Source organism: Zootoca vivipara, chromosome 1 (assembly GCF_963506605.1).
Source record: "Zootoca vivipara chromosome 1, rZooViv1.1, whole genome shotgun sequence".
NCBI classification, from domain to species: domain Eukaryota; kingdom Metazoa; phylum Chordata; class Lepidosauria; order Squamata; family Lacertidae; genus Zootoca; species Zootoca vivipara.
The window spans coordinates 30,468,704-30,492,993 of NC_083276.1; the positions used below are offsets into that span (position 1 = coordinate 30,468,704).

The 24,290-nt window shown below is 43.7% G+C and overlaps 1 protein-coding gene across 1 annotated transcript in view; it reads left to right on the forward strand.

Moving 5' to 3' along the window:
• The window catches only part of LTBP2 (latent transforming growth factor beta binding protein 2), a 134,240-nt gene that overhangs the window by 49,611 nt on the left and 60,339 nt on the right, over positions 1 to 24,290 (forward strand). Inside the window, exons 4-8 of the mRNA XM_035108559.2 lie at positions 9,288 to 9,475; positions 12,009 to 12,179; positions 13,244 to 13,438; positions 14,211 to 14,485; positions 17,251 to 17,353. Coding sequence (XP_034964450.2) covers positions 9,288 to 9,475; positions 12,009 to 12,179; positions 13,244 to 13,438; positions 14,211 to 14,485; positions 17,251 to 17,353 — 932 coding nt within the window. The remainder of the gene's footprint in view (positions 1 to 9,287; positions 9,476 to 12,008; positions 12,180 to 13,243; positions 13,439 to 14,210; positions 14,486 to 17,250; positions 17,354 to 24,290) is intronic.

Sequence of the window (24,290 nt, forward strand, 5' to 3'; positions counted from 1 at the left end):
AACATTTCGTACAAAGATTACCATAATCAAGGACAAAAGTGGTAAGGACCTAACAGAAGCAGAAGACATCAAGAAGAGGTGGCAAGAATACACAGAGGAATTATACCAGAAAGATATGGAGGTCTCATACACCCCAGGTAGTGTGGTTGCTGACCTTGAGCCAGACATCTTGGAGAGTGAAGTCAAATGGGCCTTAGAAAGCATTGCTAATAACAAGGCCAGTGGAAGTGATGATATTCCAGCTGAACTATTTAAAATTTTAAAAGATGATGCTGTTAAGGTGCTACACCCAATATGCCAGCAAGTTTGGAAAACTCAGCAATGGCCAGAGGATTGGAGAAGATCAGTCTACATCCCAATTCCAAAGAAGGGCAGTGCCAAAGAATGCTCCAACTACCGCACAATTGCGCTCATTTCACACGCTAGCAAGGTTATGCTTAAAATTCTACAAGGCAGGCTTAGGCAGTATGTGGACCGAGAACTCCCAGAAGTGCAAGCTGGATTTCGAAAGGGCAGAGGAACCAGAGACCAAATAGCAAACATGCGCTGGATTATGGAGAAAGCTAGAGAGTTCCAGAAAAACGTCTACTTCTGCTTCATTGACTATGCAAAAGCCTTTGACTGTGTCGACCACAGCAAACTATGGCAAGTTCTTAAAGAAATGGGTGTGCCTGATCACCTCATCTGTCTCCTGAGAAATCTCTATGTGGGACAAGAAGCTACAGTTAGAACTGGATATGGAACAACTGATTGGTTCAAAATTGGGAAAGGAGTACGACAAGGTTGTATATTGTCTCCCTGCTTATTTAACTTATATGCAGAATTCATCATGCGAAAGGCTGGACTAGATGAATCCCAAGCCGGAATTAAGATTGCCGGAAGAAATATCAACAACCTCAGATATGCAGATGACACAACCTTGATGGCAGAAAGCGAGGAGGAATTAAAGAACCTTTTAATGAGGGTGAAAGAGGAGAGCGCAAAATATGGTCTGAAGCTCAACATCAAAAAAACCAAGATCATGGCCACTGGTCCCATCACCTCCTGGCAAATAGAAGGGGAAGAAATGGAGGCAGTGAGAGATTTTACTTTCTTGGGCTCCTTGATCACTGCAGATGGTGACAGCAGTCACGAAATTAAAAGACGCCTGCTTCTTGGGAGAAAAGCAATGACAAACCTAGACAGCATCTTAAAAAGCAGAGACATCACTTTGCCGACAAAGGTCCGTATAGTTAAAGCTATGGTTTTCCCAGTAGTGATGTATGGAAGTGAGAGCTGGACCATAAAGAAGGCTGATCGCCGAAGAATTGATGCTTTTGAATTATGGTGCTGGAGGAGACTCTTGAGAGTCCCATGGACTGCAAGAAGATCAAACCTATCCATTCTTAAGGAAATCAGCCCTGAGTGCTCCCTGGAAGGACAGATCGTGAAGCTGAGGCTCCAATACTTTGGCCACCTCATGAGAAGAGAAGAATCCTTGGAAAAGACCCTGATGTTGGGAAAGATTGAGGGCACTAGGAGAAGGGGACGACAGAGGACAAGATGGTTGGACAGTGTTCTCGAAGCTACGAACATGAGTTTGACCAAACTGCGGGAGGCAGTGCAAGACAGGAGTGCCTGGCGTGCTATGATCCATGGGGTCCGAAGAGTCGGACACGACTAAACGACTAAACAACAACAACAATGGCCCGTCACCTAGGCTATCACTTCACCAGAAAGCTAGTGTGGCAATTCCAAGAATTAGAAAGGAGCCTAGGCATTCAGCCTACCTCCACCCTAAAACTCACAACAATACTTTCAGTACCTAGCTAGGGGGAAGCAATGAAAAATGGCTTTGGGGGGGGGGGCATTTCCGGGGGAGCCCCTCTTGCTTCCACCTGCCAATCCATCACCGCAAGTACACCCCTGGCCCCCTGACAGAAACATGGGAAACAAAGTTTTCTTTGCAGCATCTAGGTCTACTCTGAATGGATGGTTGTGCAGAAATGTTTGTCAACACAGGTCATCTATTGCTTTCAGACTTTGCATATTTCAGCCTTCTTTTAAACACAACCCTGAATTTTTTTTAAAAAAAATCTTTTCTAAAGTGTGCTAAAATTGTTTTCTTTGGTATTTACTGGCCTCTAAGAATGGAAGGGGCTGAAATGTGCATGCATGAGCAGCAGCTGAAGCAGTAACCTCGAGAAATAAGAATGTATTGACTGCCAAAATATGCCCCATGGTTATCATAAGAACCAATTAAAATCATGCAAGTAAAAAGTGCCAGATTGTTCAGCCATATAACCCAACACTGTTCACTTATGAGTGGTTCTCCAGGGTCTCAAGAAAATTTCTCCTTAGTCCTGTTCCATGATATACTTTTAGTGGAAGATGCCAAAGATTAGATCTGGAACCTTTTGCAGACAGAGCATGCTCTTTAGTGTTAAATTATGGCTCCTTGATTCTTGAAACCTGGCAGGTGAATTCAGGTCTTCATTGCACCCCATCCCTTCCCATTCCACCCATGACCTCTCATAAGTCTACTTAAAAACTATTCAGACCTGTTACCAAAGCATACCATTTTACTTGTAAGGATTTTTGCAGGACTGTATGAAAATCATCACATTTTGTATTATTTCCTGTGCACAGTGGACGCTCCTGGAGTTCGTGCTCCATTTGGCACACAGCAGCACTTTCAGGGGCTAATGATAGGGAGCAGATGTAATAAGACCTCCAGTCACTTGTTGTAAGTGAGGCTTCCAAAGAGTCTTGCTCACAGTTCTGTGGCCTCCACCTTTGACATCAGCTTGTTTTACTAGAAACATATGAACTAGTTTCAAGGCACTGGTGGAGTAATGGAGAAGTAGAATGGAGGGCGTGGCAGAGATACTATGATGATGAGGTGTTGGGTGACCTTGGAAAGGATGAGTTCACTAGATGGGATGCCATCATTTTGTTGCTGCCTACACAATGTCTGAGTCCTTCAGACAAGTTCATTCTGATTCCTTTTGGAGGGCAGTGGCGGGTGGTACAATGAACTCTAGGAAAGAATGAAAGGGTTAGAAGAATGTGGAAAATGGATATTTGTGTTCAGTGTATAAAGTAAAAACAAACAGCTGGAGGAGATATTCCAAGAACAGTTTGTGCTTTGTAGGCCAGGACAGTCGTTTCTCAATATAACTTTGGCCTGTGTGTGAGCTTCTGGATAATGTTAACCACTGGAAAGTTACTTTGGCTAGGAAGCTTTTTGAGATCCTGATAAAGTTAATGAAAATATTTCCTTTCTTCTGCTGTGCTGATCTTGCTTTGATTCTAGGAGAGGTTCTGGATGTAATTCTCGTTATCCCTATGATGTTTTATGCTTCGTAAAATGACCATTGACCTTATCAAAAGTGCTGGGTAGTAAAAGTACACCAGTTTATCTCATGTATGGTCTGCATTGCAGCACCATCCATTGCCTAAGCATTATGGGGTAGGGAAAGACCTTACCTGGATCCAAAGGGCCTCATTCTGAGCTCCAAGTCAGTTATCATCGGGTGGGGGGGGGGGAAATTGAGCCTCATGCTGGAGGATATTTGTGCAAAGTTAGTTCTTTACATTATATCTGTGTGCCTGTATGGAATGTCCAGGTCTTGTGAGAATTGCAGAAGCCACTCAGGAGCAGCATTAGAGAACAGAACAATCAACATTCTAAACAGTGAGCTGCTGGTCAAGGACTTCCTCTGGAAAAAGACAGAGCAAGCAAGTGAGCAGTTGGGTACAACTCCAGGTCCAGGGCCTGTGCATTTGAAATCCCTTGTGGGAAAGCTGTCCCAAGAACTACCAGTATGTCCAAGACTTCTCCCTGGCATTTTCTAAATTCAGAAGAAGCCATGGGGTGGGAGAGATAAACACCATCAGGGCTATTGAGATCCCAAGAAAAGCAAGATCCAGTACAGCTGATAGGATTTACTGACTCTGGGTAAATATGCTGAGCCTCTGGTCTATAGAGTGCATAGGAAGAACTGCCACAAATGCTTTCAGCAATTCCTCACAGGAAAGGTGCTGTAATCCTCTGACTACTATGTTTCTTGTTTCTTTTTGCACCTTTTCCTATTGTATAATATCTTTGTGAGGATGGAGCAACAAGAACTGCACAGGGTTTTCCAAAAGGGATTCCAGCATAGATTTGTATAGTGATGTTAAAATAACAGCTGTTTCATTTTCAATCCCTTTCCAAATAGTACCTAGCATAGAATTGCCACTGCACAATAAATTTACATACCACCCCAAGATCTTTCCCCTGATTTATCACTTCTTCAGTCTCATTGGTGTATAGGTGGAGGTAGGATTTTTTTCCTCCAGAATTTGCAGTGCTTTACACTTATTTACACTGAGCCTCATTTGCCGCTGTTTATCCAGTTTAGAATGTGCCTTTTTAAAGGTGCTTTTAGTTACTAGGTTATTCATCTTGCTCAGTGGTAAGGCCTAGGGCAGCCTTATGCCCTCCAGATGTTTTGTACTTCAAGTCTCACCATCGCTGATCATTGGTTGTGCTGCCTGTGGCTGATGGGAGTTGTCTGAAAATCCTCATGGCACATGGTGTTGCCAGAACTGTGTTTTCTTCGAATACCCAAATATTGTGTGTGTGTGTGTGTGTGTGTGTGTGTGTGTGTGTGTGTGTGTAACTTCTTCCACTAAATACGCTGCCAGTGAGAAAACTCATATGTTTAGTAGTTCAGCCATTCCATTCTTACATGCCTATAGAGCTCTAGGGTGAACTCCATGAAATCTTAGAACATGTTTCTCTACTGTAACAATTCACTCCTGTTGTTTTGGACAGCTCAGTTCCTGGTGATGCATCCCTTTTATTGCCTTTTTACTAGTGTAAGTTTTTGTTTTTTAAAAAAGTGATTCCTGTGGTTACCACAGGAATGTTAAACAACCATCAATGAGGGATGAAGAAAGGCTGCGTGCAGCTGAATGGAAAGTGTGTGGATGAAACAGAAGCTGAAAAATTCTGAATGAAATGCTAATAGAACAGCCACTAGAATGTTCCTGCCTGGTGTTCAGAGATGGAGATAATTCTTGTACTCATAACAGTTTTATGAGAACTCCCATTTGTACCTGCCTGGGTATCAGAATGTTCATCTCAGTGACCTTATCAAACTTATCTTCATGTCGATCAGATATGTGATGATGAAGCTAATATGCTCAAAGCATCTTGGGCTTCACCAGCATTCCCATGAAGCAAAGGCAGCTGAGAAATTCTGGAGAACCCATAGTGCCATGGCTCATTTGGAGAAAAGATTGTCCTTTGTTGGGCTCAGAGCTGTGGCTGTGGCAATGCAGTTCTTCAGCTGCATGTAAAGGTAAAGGTACTCCTGACCATTAGGTCCAGTCGCAGATGACTATGGGGTTGCACACACATCTAGCTCTATATGCCGAGGGAGGCGGTGTTTGTCCGCAGACAGCTTTCAGATCACGTGGCCAGCATGACTAAGCCGCTTCTGGCGAACCAGAGCAGCGCACAGAAATGCTGTTTACCTTCCCGCCAGAGCGGTACCTATTTATCTACTTGCACTTTGACATGCTTTCGAACTCCTAGGTTGGCAGGAGCAGGGACCGAACAATGGGAGCTCACCCCGTCGTGGGGATTCGAACCACCAACCTTCTGATCGGCAAGCCCTGAACCACAGCACCACCTGTGTCCCTTTCACCTGCATGTACAAACCCATATATCAGGAGACAGTGTGCATTAAAAGATATATATTAGTGAAAATAACTTACAAAAATATGTTATGTTAAGGGAATTGCTTGTAAAGTGTGTGTATCAGGAAGAATGCTCACTAAAATGCTAGTGAATTTTCATGACGATGTTTAATTTTTTAAAAAAATGGAGGCTGGTGTGGAAATTTGGCAAACTGAACTTAAGATTGGGAAAATGAGAAAAGAAAAGAAACTGAGAATTGTAGCTCTGTGTCTCCCTAGTGGAGGCTCAAAAACCCTCCTGAACAGTGAAGGCTGCAGTAAAGAGGGCTGAAGTGGGAAGAGAGAATCGCTCTGAATCAGAAGCAGCTTTGTGTGAATGGAGCTCTGTTTTGCACCAGGTGCCTGCATCTGACTTAGGGCAATTCTCTTCCTTCTCCAAAAACTCCCTGTGCACTACCCACACTGTTCAAGATGATCCCAACTCTCCAGAGAGTCTTTCTTGGGTGGGGGGAATATGAGGATGAGATAGTCCCCCTCTGTGAACCGTCTTCAATTAGCAACTCTCAGGATCGAATCCATTGTCCTTTGTTTCAATATGTACACAAGATTCATGTTGCAAGATAAGGACCAGATTCCAAATAATAGTTAATGACTGAGCCACCAAAGTTAACATAGTGGGAATTCTTTCCAAAGCTCCCAGTATAAGAAAGAGCTGGCTCATGCTGCTCAAACCAATAGTTTGATATATTGTTGTAAATTTTAAGGTTATAGCCATCTCATTCACAAGAAGACTCCTCCGAACAAAAGATAGTGATCAACTTTTAGGAAACTGTTAATTTCTCTTTGTGTTTAGGAATTCTCACCTGGGAGGGGTGAGAGGAGGACTAGGAGAGGTGTCAAAGGTGCTCAGATTCTACCTGAGGTATTGATACCTGAGGTATTGATTACTTAGCGGTGATGTAGGAATGATGTATTTTGGGGTTGTTTCTTGGGGATGAGAAAACTGATAAAAGTGGAGGTTCTCTTTTGTTCTGGGTTCCTTGATCTCTTGTGTGAGGGGAAGGACCCTGTTGCAACAGCAAAAATAAAGGCTTTGCTTCTCAAAATTCTCTGGTTGGCCTCTGTTATATTCTCCGACCGATGGAGAACCCAATAAGGGCTCTTGTGTACCCCATAAGGGAATAAGAGCAGATTTTTGCTTATAACAATAGTTAACCCCAAATTTAGCAACAAACCTTGAATCCAAATCTTCAGGGTTTCAGGTAGGGCTTCCCCTCCCCCTCCAGCCCTGCTTCTTGGAGGTTCTTTAAGCTCTGCATCGAAACGGGGATCTCATGCATCTATGTCTGTATTGTGCAAATGCACATTGTGTATATGCTGTGGAAGTAGGAACGTGCAGGGAATCTGATACAACTTGCGGGGTTTATGTGTCTCACATAAGACCTATTTAATCTCACTGACTCACTTTAGGCTTCTTTGGAGATCTCAGTACTGACTCTGTCCTGGCTCATTTAGGATGCTGAAAAATACAGGGTGGGTCAGGGTACTTACAAACAAAGCTGTCTGGAAAGCTTGGCATTGATCCCCTGAAAGGAAAATGGGAGCCAACAGGGTGGAATGGGTTGAAAAGCCTAGGAAAGAAAGAGGTTTAGAATCTGCTGAGTTAAAACAAGCTTTGCTCTGTTGGGGTGACAACCAGCATGTGTTAAGTGGGCACTGAAGAGTGGCCTTGGGAACTGGGAGTGTATGCGTATTGTTTGTTTGACTGCTGCAAAATGCCAGGCCCCATAAATAAAATTACCCAGGGGTGGCGGTGGGGGATGCCAATTCACTCATGGGTGTTCATTCCCTGTAAAAGTTTCTTTCATGACTTTTATGGGTTGCGTGTTCTGTTTATTTTCTTGGCCAGGCTTCTTTTCTGGCTACATCTCTTTCCTTGTCAATGCCAGAGGCAGGAATGGGAATGCACTTCAGCCCTTGCAGAAGATGAGTAGGCTTTTGTGAGATCACTCACGGCTGGAGGAAGATGAGAGGCTTAGGACAACAACAGCACTTTCCTCATAAATACATTACCATCTTGCCCAGTCACAGCAGTGATAGCCCTTTGCTCAGGGCCAATTCATTTAGCATGCTGCTTGCATGACTTCTGGGGTGGGGTTTTTTTTTGAGCCCAGATAGGTTTGAGCTATGGGAAAGTTTCTTGAAGTGGTTTTGAACTGGGGATGTGCCAAAATGGTTCTGCACAGCTCAAGAGGACCCAACAGATATATATTATTGCCACACCACAAGCTTTTTGTATTCTTGTGAATGGTGGCTAGATTCAGGGCTGTTTTCCAGCCGGAACTTGCCGGAACTCAGTTCCCGCACCTGTCAGATAGGCACCATGGTCATTCTAAGAGAACAAGGGATGTGTTCATGGTGAGTTCCGGCATCTCAGTTTCTAGAAAAATAGCACTGGCTAAATTCATTCACAATGGGCTGAATTCTCTGGAGGCAGCTGTAAAAAAGTAGTCTGGAATGATCCTGGAAGCCATTTAAGCTGGTTGCTTCCACGTGTCTCAGAAAAGGTGAGAGGCTAGGCAGCTTACAATTTTGAATGATGGCTTAAAACCAAAAGATACAAGTCAAAAGAATGGTGGGGGTGAATATGAAGAAAAGAGGGAAATATGCATGTCCAGATCCTTCCTAAGTTACATAATAAAGTTGTGTAATGGCGGTGGAGGAGACAGTTCTGAGAGAACCAAATAGCAGCTGGTCCAAATGGAGCTGATGAAGAGGAGCCTCCAGGTTCATCTCTCCCTCTGATGCAGTCAGAAAAAATGCCTGGCAATGTCTAACATAGATAGAAGCTGGAGGTGTATTGCTGGAAATGCTGACATATGATATGGGCATGGCCAATGAGACTTCCTTTTTTGGACTGAAGTTGTTGTCCGTATCAGTTTTGTATTGGTGAAACCCTTGATATTTGCAGGTGTCCGTTTATTTTTTAATTATATTCCTGTAGTTTGGGGATTAATGAAAGGACAACAGAGGGGATTTCATGAACCTTTATGGTTGCCAAGAGACTTAGACTGTGTACACACTCCTGTTAACTCTACATCCAGTGCATTCCCACAGCTGGTTTGGGAAGCGGCATGCACACAATGTTTGTCAAAATCCATATCTATCCTGTCATTTCCTATTGATATGTTTTCCCCAAAACCAGCTTCAATCCCAAATGAGAATAAGAACAATTTAGCTGCATTTTAAGCTGGTAATGTGTACACAGCCTTATATTACAAGCCTGGAAGGATAAACGTCCACCGTCTATATGCAATAGTGTGAGGACTGTACCACCCTAGCTACATTTGAGTGTGTTTCTTATCAATGTCATGCTGTTTCAACATTTGGACATCAATTTATATGTTTAACCTAAGATGGATGTATCAGTGGATATTGTATTTTAATGGGAACTGTGAGGGGCTTCTTCCTCCCTTTTTCTTTGTTTTTCTTCCTTCCTTTTATTTGTTTTTGTATCTCTTTCTTTGTTGAATTTGGTATGAAAATCAGTAAAAGAGAAAGAAAGATTTGTATCACTTTATCTAGCACAGATGTTAGCTCTGCTTTCTTTTCAACAGGTCTCAGAGCCAAAGTCGTTCTGTTGCTACCCCTCAGCTGCACACGGGGCCCTCTCGTACAGTCCGGCGCTATCCAGCCACTAATAACGATCAGCTCACATCCAATGCCTTGCCGAATGGGAATGGATTTGAACAGAGCAGTTCTGGGCCACATACGGCATTTCAAGAGCCATCTTCACCTCTCGGGGGTAAGGTCTGAAGAATGAGCCAGGCTTCTTCAACAAATATTTCTAAGCACAGGCTTCGTGTGTGTGTGTGTGTGTGTGTGTGTGTGTGTGTGTGTGTGTGTGTGGAGCCCATTAAGGTAGTGACATGGGTGGCGCTGTGGTCTAAACCACTGAACCTCTTGGGCTTGCTGATCAGAAGGTCAGCAGTTCAAATTCCAGCAATGGGGTGAGCTCCCGCTCTGCCCCAGCTCCTATGAACCTAGCAGTTCAAAAGCATCCCAGTGCAAGTACCGGTAGATAAATAGGTACCTCTGCAGCGGGATGGTAAACAGCGTTTCTGTGCGCTCTGGTTTCTGTCATGGTGTTCTGTTGCACCAGAAGTGGTTTAGTCATGCAGGTCACATGATCTGGAAATCTGTCTGTGGACAAACACCAGCTCCCTCAGCCTGAAAGTGAGATGAGTGCCGCTTCCCATAGTCGACTTTGACTGGACTTAACCTTCCAGGGGTCCTTTAATTTTTACCTTTACCACTAAGGTAGGGTATAGTAATTGAGAACGCCATAGTCATGTACATGTGCTAGCAACCTGTAGCAACACAGTGAGTAAGGTTTACACAAGCACTCATTTCCGTGGGCCTGATTAGGTGTATAATCCAAAGTACCAGCACAGAATTTAGCTAGCTACAGGCGGGGGTGAGAATGATGATGATGATTTAATTTGCATTTTCATAAGAAACTACCTAATTTACACTTTTCAAACTAATATGCGAGCTGAAACACTGTTATCCTTCAAAATTCACAGTTCTCCAAATTTTGCAATTCAGTTCTACACACAATCAAACAAAATGTACAAAAATGAATATATAAGGGGAGTATGCAAATTAAAAATCATTGGTGAAAATAACATACAAAAATGCATTATATTAGGAAAATCACTTGCAAAAATGTGTATATTGGTCAGAACTGCATACAAAGATGTATATATTCATAAAATTCTGAGGGGTTTTCATTGAGCGTCACATCTGACACCAGGGCATCATGCACAGTGTCGTGACATCATGCGCAGTGCCTGGATGCAACATCACTATGTCATGTCACCCCCCCCCATTTCCTACCCAAACTCGCCCTCCAGGTGGAGATGAAACATAACTATCATGTGTACTAGCTGTTGATAGCATTGTCTTTCATAAATTTGACTCATTGTCTTTTAAATCCATCCAAGTTTGGGGCCATCACTGCTTCTTGTGGGGGAACTATGTGCTGAGTGAAGAAGTACCGTCTTTTGTCTGCCCTGAGTCTTTCAACATTCAGCTTTGTTGGATGTTCCCCGAGTTCTAGTGTTATAAGAGAGGGAGGAAAACCTTTCTCTCACCCTTCACACCATGCCTAATTTTTTTACACATCTATCTTCGTCTCCTCTTACTTGCCTTTTCTCCAAACTAAAAAGCCCCAAATGTTGTTGTTTATTAATTTATATACTGCTTATATGCCCAAATGGCTTCTAAGTGGCTTACAACTATAAAATTGAAACAAAAAATTAAAAAAAATCCTTCCAGTAGCACCTTAGAGACCAACTAAGTTGGTCATAGGTATGAGCTTTCGTGTGCATGCACACTTCTTCAGATACACTGAAACAACAAATCCACTGGGGCATTAAAACATCCTTAATTAAAAAATACAATGAAACAAATGCTGTACTCATTCCTCATAGTTGCTCCATTGCCTCCATCCTTTTGGTTGCCCTTATCTGAACCCTTTCCAGCTCCCCGATATCCTTTTTGAGGCAAGGCATGAAGCTTTTTTCTCTCAACTTTGACATCTCTACCCTCTAACTGATCTACCCAACATTCCTCTACGTTCACTTCAACTAATTGGCCTGGCTCTCTCTCTCCCCCACCCCATCCCCCGCGTCTCAGCTGGAGCAGGACCGGAGTAGACTGGAACGCAGCCATGTGCTCTGTTCTGGTGGGAGGCATTAATATTGTAGATTATTATTATTATTATTACATCCAAGCATTTCCCTTCAGGGTAGTTTTCCTAGTCTCCTTTCCTTCCTTAAAAGAGGGCCGAGAAATAAAGGGGGAAAAATTTATTGTCATTCTGATAAAGAAATGCCTCGTGCTTCTTTCAGTCAATGCATTTTATCCCCTTCCCCTTGTTTTATCTGAGTAAATCCTTGAAATGTATTCTGTGGGTTTGCTACGTAATCCACTAAATCCTCCTGTTCACCGTTTAGTAGTCTGTACTTATTGCTTTCATAGAGTTTGTAATATCAGGGCTTGTAATATAGGCCTTACTGTTGCCCACTGTGAGAACAGGATGCTACGTTATATGGGCCATTGACCTGGTACAGCAGACTCTTCTTATGTTCTTCCATCCATGCCCTAAGCCACTACAAGTCCCATCATCCCTGGAACCATTGGCCATGCTGGCTGGGCTGATGGGAGTGAGAATCCAACATCTGGAGGACCACAAGTCCCTCACCCCTGTGCTAAACTAAGGTGCTCAGAGACATCTTTCTGCTCTGCGATGGTCATTTTTCTTTTCTTTGCAGGTGTCAACCTGACAGAAAAAATCAGGAAGATAAAGATTATTTTCACTCCCACAATCTGTAAACAGACTTGTCGACATGGCCGTTGCTACAACAGCTGTGAGAAAGGAGACACCACCACCCTGTACAGCCAGGCCGGGCATGGCCACGACCCTAAATCTGGCTTCCGTATCTGTGAGTCTTCCCATATGCCTGACCCCTTTCACAAGGTTTATCTATCTTCCTCTGTTGCTTTCATCCACAAGACTAGCAATTCACTGCAGAAGCAGAGTTCAGAGTAGGAGGAGGATGACAGCTCAATTGGCCTGAAAATGAGTCTTCCCTGAGACTGGTCCTGCCCTCTTTGAGACAAGAGGTCGAATACAGTTACCTTTTGTCCTCCTCTCAATACAGCAGTTCAGTCAGAGTCTCAGACAGGCATTGCTGCAATTTTTCTTGTCAGGGCCAATTTTCTGCTTTCATTGGCATTAGCTTTTGGGTCTGACTCCCAACACCTAATTTCTTCCTGTTCTCTCCTTTCGCTTGTGTGGAAACCAGGAGAGTTGGCTGAAGCTTTTATGCTGTTCCTAATTATTATGGCAGCTGAAGCCTTTCTTCTGATCTTGTTGAAACTGTAATTGCACAGGAAATTTCAGTGAACTGGACAGGTCAGTCCTCTAACCATTGCTCTGGAGCAACTTTCCCCAGCTGGTGCCATCCAGATGTTTTAGAGTGCAACTCCCACCAGCTCTAGATGACTAGAGCTACAAAACATCTAGAGGGCTCCAGGTTGGGGAAGGGTTGCTCTAGAGTTTGACCCTATCTAGTGGTTCTGTGGAATGGCCCTGCACAGGCTCTCATAGAAGAAGAGCCCAAATGCTTCCTCCCTGTGGTTGAATTTTAGGGTGTCTTCCCATTTGAGGATTCAGTCCATTTTGGCTTAACATGTTGAATTAGAAAATGAAACCTACCTTGGCCATATTGCACGTTCATCCGGCCCATGTTAGTAACATTCTTCCATGGCACAAATAGTAGGGCTGAGGATAGAAGTGCCTTCAAGCACCACATGTAGAAAGTTTCTTAGTTGTCTTTGGAAGCAGAGTTAGCTCACATGCTTGGTATACTTCATAACTGGGACAGCTTGACATCTGTCTGTGACAAAGACTTCTTGATAGGACAGGTATTGGTCTATTTGTTGACTAGGGTGAGCTTCTGGATTCCACCTCTGGCTTTCACTTACAGATTTCTTTTCTTTACAGATTTCTGCCAGATTCCCTGTCTAAATGGGGGACGCTGCGTGGGCAGGGATGAATGCTGGTGCCCATCTAACTCTACAGGGAAGTTTTGCCATCTACCAGCTTTGAAAGTGGAAAGGAAAAAACACGTGCCAAACAGCCTGGCGATCAACTCCATGAAACATTCAATGTACACACTTCCTCTGTCCAACCAACTTGGTAAGCAGCACTAGTCTCGTTGTTTCTTATAGGCTGCTGGTGTGTGGAGCTTATATTGGGCATGCCTTTGCCCCCCCCCCCCGGTCATGAAGTGGGAAAATAATTATCAGATGGCAAGTGCCTTATAGAAGAAGGGATGGTTCTCTACAGAAACATCCCTAACTCTGCTTAACTATTCACAATCTTAATTGTGTGTGCTTCAAGATAAATACAGGATGTTGGCTTAGGTGTGTACCTGTGCTTACGACTCCTTTTACTGCAATGCAGGTATCTGCTTTGTATTCTAATTAATTATTAGATATGGTTGAGATATATAGATACACACCCACACCCACACACCCAGAGGACCTAAGTAGAAGTTTCTGAATTTCTTAATTAAAATCCCCATAAAGAAATAGCCCTTCACATAGGTAAAACCCCTGGTCTAGAATTCATCATAAGCCACCCATGTAGGCCATAATCTACACATAGCCTAGAAAGAAGCTAATGGATGATGCTAATACTGTATTCTTGTCCATATTCTGATACTCACAGGTTTTGTTGTTTTCTCGGGCCTTCATGGCAAGTCAAAAGTTATTTCCCTCATTTGTACATTTTGGGCCATGACTGAGCGGTGATGGCTGCTTTCTAATCTAGTGTTTGTACTGAGAACCAGTGTGGTCCTGCAGATGGAGCAAATGTCAGAGTATATCCACTAACCCCTCTAGAAATTTGTAGGTTGCTGCAGAGCAAGAAGCAAAGTCACATTTCCATTGAAAAACTTTCTTTCCAGCTTCCAGAAACCCTTCCCTTGTGAACGTACATATCAACCACCCTCCGGAAGCTGCTGTGCAGATCCATCAGGTAGCTCGAGTGAAAAGTGGCGCAGACCAGTCAGAAGAGAACAGTGTTGAAGCTGTGTTGATATCTCAGTTTCCATTGGGTTCCCACCAATACAGTGATAACGCCACCATCACCATCAACAACAACATTGTCACAGAGAGACATCAGCAGCAGAGGCCTCAGGGACTAGTGGGAAAGTGTTACATGGAGTCAGTGCATGGAAAGGTCAGAGCTATTATGTCTTAACTCAAATTTGTTCGCACGTTTGGGGTGTAGGTTATGGAATGTGAGATTAATGGATGCAATGTGTGTGAACCCTGAGCATGCGCAAGAAATGTCATTTTTTATTATTTGGTTTTATTTATTGAAAACATTTGTATCCCACCTTCTCTTGAAAAATCCAAGGTAACGTCATAAGGTAATGTTGAATGCAATAAAAAATAATAAAATGCAAAAATAATCATCAAGAAAAAGAAGCACCGGCAGAAAACTAATGGATAAAAGCAGGTAAAAACGGTGAAATAGAGGCAGCTACAAACATTTAAAAGATCAAGGAACAAGGAAAATGATTCAGACATTTTGGTCCACCAGGGAGAATGTACAATTATTTTTAAAATTACCTTAGCCTACAAATGCTTTAGAACAGGCATAGGCAACCTTGGCTCTCCAGATGTTTTGGAACTACAACTCCCATGATCCCTGACCACTGCCCCTGTTAGCTAGGAATCATGGGAGTTGTAGTTCCAAAACATCTGGAGAGCCAAGGTTGCCTATGCCTGCTCTAGAAAGTCAAACAAAAAATGGCAGGCATGGTTCATTCAATTCTGTAGGTAGTGCTTTTTCCTTCCCCCAGAAACCCTTCCTCACAAAGCAGGCAGCTGAGCCTGTGGTCTGAAGCACTTTGCACATCGTCAAAGAGCACATCTAGTCCTGTGAGTCAATAGAAGTGCAGATCAGCTGATTTACTGATGCTACCTTGACCATACAGTGTTCTGAGACTTTTTGTTCCAGCCTTTTTACTGTCTGTTTTTCCTCACACACATACACTCAAACAATTTGGGTCCAAAGGACACACTTTTTATAGCTAGTTATGATTTTAGTAGGGTGTGTGTGTGTGTGTGTGTGTGTGTGTGTGTGTATTCATTTAGTAGGAAATGAATATATATAAACTCTTCTCACAATAAACAGATGCTTGGTATTGATTAAAAATTCATTTCCCTTGAAGCTTCCTAGGGAAAGAAAATTCACATGAGTGGTGCAATCCAGCCCTACTCTTTTCCTTCCTTCCCTCCCTCCTTCCTTCCCCCCTCCCCTCCCCTCCTCTTCCCTTCCCTTCCCTTCCCTCTTTCTTGTTTCATCTATGGAATTATACAGGAGTTCAGAATAATGCTTGTGTGTACTTTTTAGATTGCTACATTGCATTTTTAACCCAGATTTTCAGGGGACATTCTATGTCATTTGGGATCCATGCCCAAGGCAATCAATTTTGACATTTGTCAGACTCGGCTCCATCCTGATTCCTAGTACTAAGTATTCTCAGCCAAGCGATTCTACATGGATTCATTCTGAAAATTTGGTATGAAACATTTTGCCTATAATAATAGGGTTGGAAAATCCCAATTCCACTTTATGAGAGTAAATGATCCATGCAGTCGCTGTTTTTCTTAAGTACTGTACTTGTTTTCCCCCCAAGTGATGACTGGCGGATTTAGTGAAAGGTGGAGACACATTTAGGCCTTACTTCATCTCAGGTAGGGTTCTATAGGTAACTTCAGGGGGTGGGGGTGGGGAAAGCAGCTACCTTTTTCTTCTCTTGTTTCGTTCCACTGGATCGGGGTCCGCAGCTGATCAGACTAGGTGGTGGCTAGGAGCCTGGGCAGGAAGCATTTGTCTCTTCCGTTTCAGTCTGAAGCCATACTTATTGGAATGTGAGTGCTGGGCACATGGCCATTTTGGCGATGGATGAGTGCCAGATTGGGCCTGTGGACTACGACAATTCAGCTCTAATGGGGGAGACTGTAATCCAGAGGGCCTTGTTAGGAGGGGGGGGGGAATACTCATTAAGTAAATGAAAACGCCTCACCACAAATGTCCCCACAAGGTCTGGAATTGTCTACCCATCCCACGAGTTAATAGATGCACGTCTGTGAAAAGGCATTTGTTTTATCCAAAGGCTTTGCTTGGTGATATTATCTCTGGGTCATGCTCTGCTGCTCAAACATAACAGTAATACCTTGTATCTAACACTAATACCCTGGCTTTCCAAGAGCCAAAGATACAGGCAGGCTCTCGTTTTCCTGTCTGCGAGACTGTTTACTATCTTAAAATATACCTCTGGCCCTGCAGGGAGCATGGGTGCCTGTAATAACGCCTAAGAATAATGCAAGCACCATTGTTAGGGATAGAGGAGAAGTTTGTTTGGCTTGCATTTCACTGCGAAACTCCTTAACACAAAGCGAAGGAACAGCAATCCTTCAACATTTACACTGCTCTGAATTTTGCAATGTAGTTCTCTAACCCAAAAATGTCTGTGTTGGGGGAAAGGGCACACATAAACTGTCATATTAGTGAAAATAACATGCAGAATGCTCAGCATGAGGGAAAAATGTGTACATTAAACAAAAATGCATTTGTTAGGAGAAATTTTCTGGGAAATGCATATAATTTTAATGTGGTCTTTTTTTTTTTTTAAGCCCATTAAGTGATGTGGAACGGAACTTAAAGAATGGAAAAAGCAGAAAGTGAGAGAAACCAACATTGACAGATTTATCCACCCCTAACCCCTAGTCTTCCACAGAAAGGCAGGCCTGTACTTCTCCTTCCCATCACTTGGCATCTTGGCACCTTTAGCTGTGGTCTACAGTGTGCTGCCCTTGAAAGAATGGAATGAAAGATTGGGCATAGGGCTTAACATAGCCTTCCTTCCAAAGTACAAATAGCACAGGATTCTGATGTTATCTCTCTCCCCCCCCCCCCATTTCTCTTTCTAGTGTGCTGACCCACTGCCTGGTCTGGCCAACTATGAGGATTGTTGTGGCAGTGTGGGGGCCTTTTGGGGGGTCAGCAGATGCATTCCATGCCCATCGAAACCAGGTAAGTGCTATCTAAGGGGGATATCATTAGCACTGCCATCTACAAGTCTTGTAGGGCCAATGCAGTGCATGGGGCTGACCACAAACTGGGTTGTTACTGATCCATTTGGACTGACCCATTTGGAACTGGGAATTAGCACAAGGCATGGCCACTTGTTTCAGAGACACTGTTTCTTCCTGGACATGACCCTGGACGCACTTGGGCAGGAGAAAGCATGTAATATGGTATTCTCAGGGATGATTACTTGGCTGCAGTGTCAGTTTAGGTGCCAGCAGGAATTGGTTTGACGCGGTTGCTGGCTCAGAACTTTGTGGTCTCCTTATATACCAGATCTGTAAAACCCAAGGGGCAGTCTGATGTTTGTTCCATGTCAGAGAAATTAGGCAGGAGAAAACTGGAAAACAGGGCCCGTCATTTTAGGAGGTATGCCTGCATATTGGCTGGTGAGGTTGCATACTTACAGGCCTGCTTTAGATGAAGGCTTGGCAGGGGCTCTGGAAATAACACTACATCAAACAATTGGCAGGATTGAATCTAGAGTCCATTCCAGGGGCATACAAATCCAGTTCTGCATTTTCTGTTCCCAGTACCCAAAGAGATTGATGCAGAACAAATGTAGAGGTTATTCTGAAAGGAGCATGGCACTTCCATTGGCTTATTTATTGGTGTGCACTGGAAAGACCTAGTGAATGAAGAGGGAGACCGACTGAGAGTTCTTCCAGAGTGGTGGCTGCTAGGTCTACCCATTCATTGCACTTCTCAAGGAATCTGCATGCTGAATTGCCCACACTATCGGGTATGCCAGGGCTGTGTAGGTAGGGTAGGGGCAAAGTTTAGTGCCTGGTTTAAAATATTTTTTTTCTTAACAGTTTTTAAAATAAATACTTGAATTTGTGACAAGCTCCCCTTTAATTAGAAACTGTGGCACGATTACTTTCATCAGGTTCCCCTGCCCCTACCTCGTGAGTAGCATGTGCCGAGAAGTACCGTAATTGACAATTAGCTCTTGTTCTGCTTTGTATTTATATACTTAAACCTATATTGCTTTTATTTATTTTTAGTAATATTGGATTTCTTCTATGTTTGTTAAATTGTTTATTTTGCCATTTTTAAATTTATTGACATGCTCTCTATTTCATATATTTGTATTATGATGTTTTGAATGTTTGTTGTAAGCCACTTTGGGCACAGCTGATGGTGGAAAAGTGGCATATAAGTAGTCTTAATCAATCAAGTAAGAGAAGGGTCAAACTGCTATGGTGAAAGTGAAGATGGCATTGTCTTGATCTATGTGTGTCAGGCTTGAGGCTATAGCAGTTATATTACATAGCTGCCTTTAGATGTCTTTGGAAAGTTGTGTGGTTGTTTATCTGTTTGACATCTGATGGGAGGGTTTTCCACAGGGCAGGCGCCACTAACCGAGAAGGTCCTCTGCCTGGTTCCCTGTAACTTCACTTCTCGCAGTGAGGGAACCACCAGAAGGCCCTCAGAACTGGACCTCAGTGTCCAGGCTGAATGTTGTGGGGTGAAGATGCTCTTTCAATTATACAGGGCCAAGGCTGTTTAAGGCTTTAAAGGTCAGCATCAACACTTTGAACTGTGCTCGTACTGGGAGCCAATGTAGATTTTTAGGACCAGCTGTGTTATGTGGTCCTGGCAGCCGCTCCTATGTTTCTTTGCCACTTTCAAAGGTAGCCCATTAAGTATGTCACACAAAAATATCCAGGCATGCCAGTGACATTCACATAGACATATTCCACACAGCAGTCACAACAACAACAGCAGCAACAACAATTATTACAGTATATATTTATTTATATTTTACCCTTTTTTCCTGACAGGATTCAAGGTGGTTTAAAGAAGACCACTAAAAACATTGAAAAATCTATCATTAAAATAGAATTAATCATTGATAGAATTAAAGCTGTATACATACAAGTATATAAAATCTTTTAAATGAACAAACTATGTTAGGAAAGTATTCCATTTTCCCAGGTGCAAAATAAATAAAGTGAAAATAAAAACACTAGTACCAAAACAGGTGTGCAGTTTTGAGGTGGTGGTGGGGAACTTGACTGTGGGGAAGAAATTAGTAACAAACACATTTAGGGCTCCGTAACTGATTGTGCCGAAAGGCCCCAAAATGGCCCTTGCATTCCACAAGTCAAAATCAAGCTTCAGTCTGTTAATGAGCTGCTCCCTAGTGGGACATGTGAAAATCAGCCCACAGCCTCAAGGAGGGATTATTACTGTATATCAGAAAGGGCAATCTCATGTGATCAAAGAATAGTCGCTATAAGACTGGAAGTGGCCAACTTGTGTTTGCATCACAGATTCTTTTGATCTGGGACACATTTAGCTTGATTCGGTGCTTGTCAAAGGAACATGTCCAGGGTCTACTCTTGAGTTCATCTTTATCCTTTCTAAGACTTGCTGGATAAAGGAAATCCATATCTCCTTGCACAATGATCTCGATGCCAGCTTTAGGTTTGCAGGACTGTCAGAACCTTTTCACATAACCTTCACGCTCATGGCAGCCACGATTTCTGTTAGCCCAGCTGACTTTCACCTGTGCTGCCATGGACTGAACCAGCTGTGCAACAGCTGATGCAGTGTAACAAACTCAGCATGGACGGGCTTATGGCACTTGTGGCCATAGTCTTTTAACTGGTTGCATTGAGATGTAGTAAGCTGAACCATGCATTCAGCACTTAGGAATTGCATGGCTGGGTGGCTGCAAGTCATGGGCTGGAATAAATCATCTTTGCTTACAGATTTGTCAGATTGCAGTCCAGGTCTGGCTTCTTGGAGTGCTATAGAAGGGTTCAACTCTGCCCATTCATCTATTCTTGTGTGTGAGAGAGAGGGGGGGGGGAAGAGAATGAACTCAATGTCATGGACTGGCCGGATGCCAAGGAGTGGTGTGAGGCATCAGCTGGGGAACCCCCAAGGGAAGACAGCCCAGAACCCAGGGGATTGGTTGTGGGGCGATGATGAGTGGGCAGAGGGAACAGACTGGAAGGAGGGGGTGTCAGAAGCTGAAGAGGTAACAAGGTTTAGTGAGCAAGAAGAGATTGTGGCAGAGAGCAGTCCGGAAGCAGAGGCAGTAGCAGAGACTGGTGAGGAGGGGACCCGAGAGGCAGAGTGGAGGTAGGCTGCCAGGGAGTCTCTCCCTCCTGCTGTAATCAGGTTCCTTCCCATTAGTCTCCCAGAACACAGAGAGGAACGAAGAGGGCAGAGCAAAGAGAAACAAGGTGAAGGAGCCACAGGTTGCTGGGGAAGGACCCAGGGGAGGAGCCTTAGAGAGCAGTGGGAAGGCAGTGGCCTTCAGTTCTTGCAACTACCTCATTGGGGCAAGACATACTGGAAGAGTTGTGGAACTGACGTATAGGGAGAATTTCTGAAAGGTGGTGCTTTGTCCTGGATCGAAAAAAGGCTCAACATTTTTCGGGGTGTCCTGGGTTTTACTTTTTGAAATATAGCAACCCTATAATTATGCCTGCACTCTTTTGGTTTTTTTTAAACTATAGAGTTAACTTCACTGTTTTATTGCTGACCTACTCCTGACACTCATACACCTGTGCATTCCCCCAGCTCTGTACTTTCATTGCCTCAGTTCCTTCTAGAACTAGCAACTTACACATATCACATTTCTCACATTTTAAAAAAGCATTTTTTGTTGTTCTTGCTCTAATGAGAGAAAATGAGTGTTGGCAAGTTGCAATGGGCCGTGTTGAGTATGGTATTCAACGCATTCCCTCAATGGACCTCCCACTGAGTCAGCCAAGGGTTGGCAAATAGGTGGCAGATCGCCCAGATTAAGCCAGAGTCACTGAGAAATGCTGAATGATGTTACAAGCTGCACACCATTCCTTGAACTAGAATGGAAAAACATTGTTAAAACCAAATCCTTGCCCATCCTCACTGGGATAATGATAAAAAGATGACTCAGATAAAATATTGCAAACAGCTAATGAAGTCTATGAAAATAACTTTGCCAAGCAGAGTGGCTCCATAGCACCCCAGAGGCTGCTCAACTCCTGCTGAGTGTGCTGTGGGGCAATTTTTTAATGGAAAAAGGGAGTTGATTCCATGGAAATGGAATTTATGTAGTGCTTTTCATTAAGCATGCATTTCTGTGAGTCTTTTCATCCTGTGGAATTTCAGCATGAGTTACTCATCTCTCTCTCTGGAGCGATCCCCAAAGATTTAGAATAGAGACTCTGCTACTTGAAAAGGGCCAGTGCATTGTCTTTGTTGAATGCATACTTTTTGTTTCAACTTTCTGTTAGCTCACGACTCTTTGCTAGCGGAGTGCAGCTGGAAGTGCTCTGCTAATTGTTCTGCAGTGCATAGGAGGGTAACCAAGCAATTTTAATTGCTTAAATAGATTCAGTGGAATTGCTTGGATGGAAATCTATCCCAGACACCAAAGCTGTTGGAGGCTTTATTTTTTTAAGTGCCCTTGAATTTGTATGATCAGAAATCTATATCCCACAATAGAATCATATTGTCGAGAAAGACTAAAAGGACATCCACTCCAAGCCTCTCTTTCTTCAGACTTCCATGCAGTTTACCCTGTTTGAAGCCCCTGGGCATCCAAGCCATTTTAGACCTGCTGTGAATTTAAAGCTGCAGCTTATTAAGAAGGAATGCAGCTAGCTTGGGCTCAGCAGTCTCCACTTAGGTGTTCAGCTGGATGGCTAACTAACTGCCCAGGTGACTCTCCCTCCAAACTCCCTCCTCTCACAGCAAGCAAACTGAATTTGCAGTGCACATACTTGTGCTCACATACTACAATGAGCAGGAAATCCAGAAGCGGGTATTTTTTTACTTTTTTCTTTCTTTTTTTGGACGCTTTACTTAATTCTAACCCCTGGTTGAAGCAAATAGACTCAAAGCAATCTTGGCACTTTTTCAGGAAGCAATTTTAATGCTGCTCTTCTGATTACAGTTCCTAATAGTTTAATATTGCTGCTCCAGCAGCTAGGATTTTTCAGTGGCTGGTCTTTTTAATTGGCGTGTTGTTATTTTGCATATGTTGCCCTTGTTTCCTGTCTCTTCATGAGCTGCAGGAGGAGGCAGTGACAGCCACCTGCTTGGATGACTTTAAAAGAGGATTAGACAAACTCAGTGGCTACCATCCATGATGGCTATGCTCTGACTCTGCAGATGGAGGCAGCAATGCTTCTGAATACCAATTGCTGGAAACCACAGTAAGCGAAAGTGCTCTTATGCTCAGGTCCTGCTTCTGGTTTACCCCAGGCATCTGGTTGGCCACTGAGACAACAGGATGCTGGACCAGATGAACCATTGGCCTGATCCAACAGGCTCTTCTTATGGTCCTGCTTTATAGTGCTAGATTATCGTTGCAACCCAATATGTTAAAGAAGACAAACACAACCTCACTTAAGAAAAATGCATGCAAAGCAAGGATGTATATCCCTCAGCAATAAGGCTGCCTTACCCACTCCCATTACATTGGGATAGGAGTATTGTGCTAAGGTGTGTCACAGCCAAATGACACATCGTAGGAAAGGCATGCAGTCCAGGACTGGACCTAAGTTTGAGGGAGTCCTTGGCAAATGCTCCCTGCACTTGGTGGGACATGGTAGGCAGCAGCACTACCATTTTGTTTTCTCCCAGTGCCCCTGATGTAGCTGTCAGGAAATGGCCTACTTACGAGTAGGACCCTGGCAGAGACACGTGCCTGACTGGCATGTTCCCTGGGCGATCGTTCGGGAGCTTCTTAGCCTTCCTCAGCCCCCGGACATCATAGTGATTGATGTAGGAATACATCAACACCCTCTTAGCAACCACAGAGGTTTGCGTAACAGACCACAGCAACTCAGCATTTTTGCTAAGCTAGTTTATTCACATATAAACACACGGAGCTCTTCAACATGGCTCCCTCTCTCTCTAGCATCACACAGCAAAGAGAAAGAACAAAGAACAACAGTTCCACTTCAGGAACACAGTAAGACAAACATCCTGTCTACGTCACTTCCCACTCTGTGGAAGGAAAACACATACAGTCATATGAGAGACAACAAACCTATGACTGCACACGGGGAATGAATCTCCAACAGTAGCATCGCCCTGGGGCATTGTGGGAAATTAAATGGGAAATGGTATCCCCCCCCTACACACACTGGTGGCTCTCATTTGGCTTTGTCATATGGCCCTGGAGTGACACCAGCAGTATTGTGTGCAGTTCAAATGGCAGCTTGCTGGCCCAACCACCTGGCAAGCTACCCAAAATGCCATGTTCTGATGCTAGGCCTGCTTTGTTCACAGTTACACTTCTTCAGAGACACTCATGCTAACCTAAATTAAATTACACTAGGCCGAATGTTGAATACCGTCTATCTCAGAAGTCAGCATTTTACACTATCCCCTTCCTTTGTTCCTACGAATCATGAACGGCTTTCTTATCCGCCGCATTCCTCCTCACTGTTGCACAGTCTCATCGAACAGCTGAATTCCTTTGCATCATCTACTCCATGTGGTTATTCTCCAAGTAATAATATCTTTTATTCTTGTTGGAACCTGCCGTTGCTCCTGTCATATAGGCAGCTCACTGTTTTCTGGCTCGGTTCCATCAACCTTCCTGTCAGCAATGGCTCACAGCCCCCCAAGCAGCCATGCTGGGCCCCCTGCAGAGATTAACTGTGACTGTTAAAACCAATTTCTACGCAGCTACTTCGACATGCAGCTCAGCAAGTCAGCTTGGCGTTTTGTAGCTAATCATTCATAGCAATGACTCCATTCTGGCTTCTGTTAGCCCTCAGGCTGCCCTCTTTCATATGCAGCTGCTGCCTGCACCTGATGTAAGGCATGCTTGGAGCACTGGAGCAGACATGTAGCCTAGAAGTGAGAGCATCAAAGTGTGCGGCCAGCTTCAAGCATTATCTGCAAACAAGTTCCTCTAATTGAG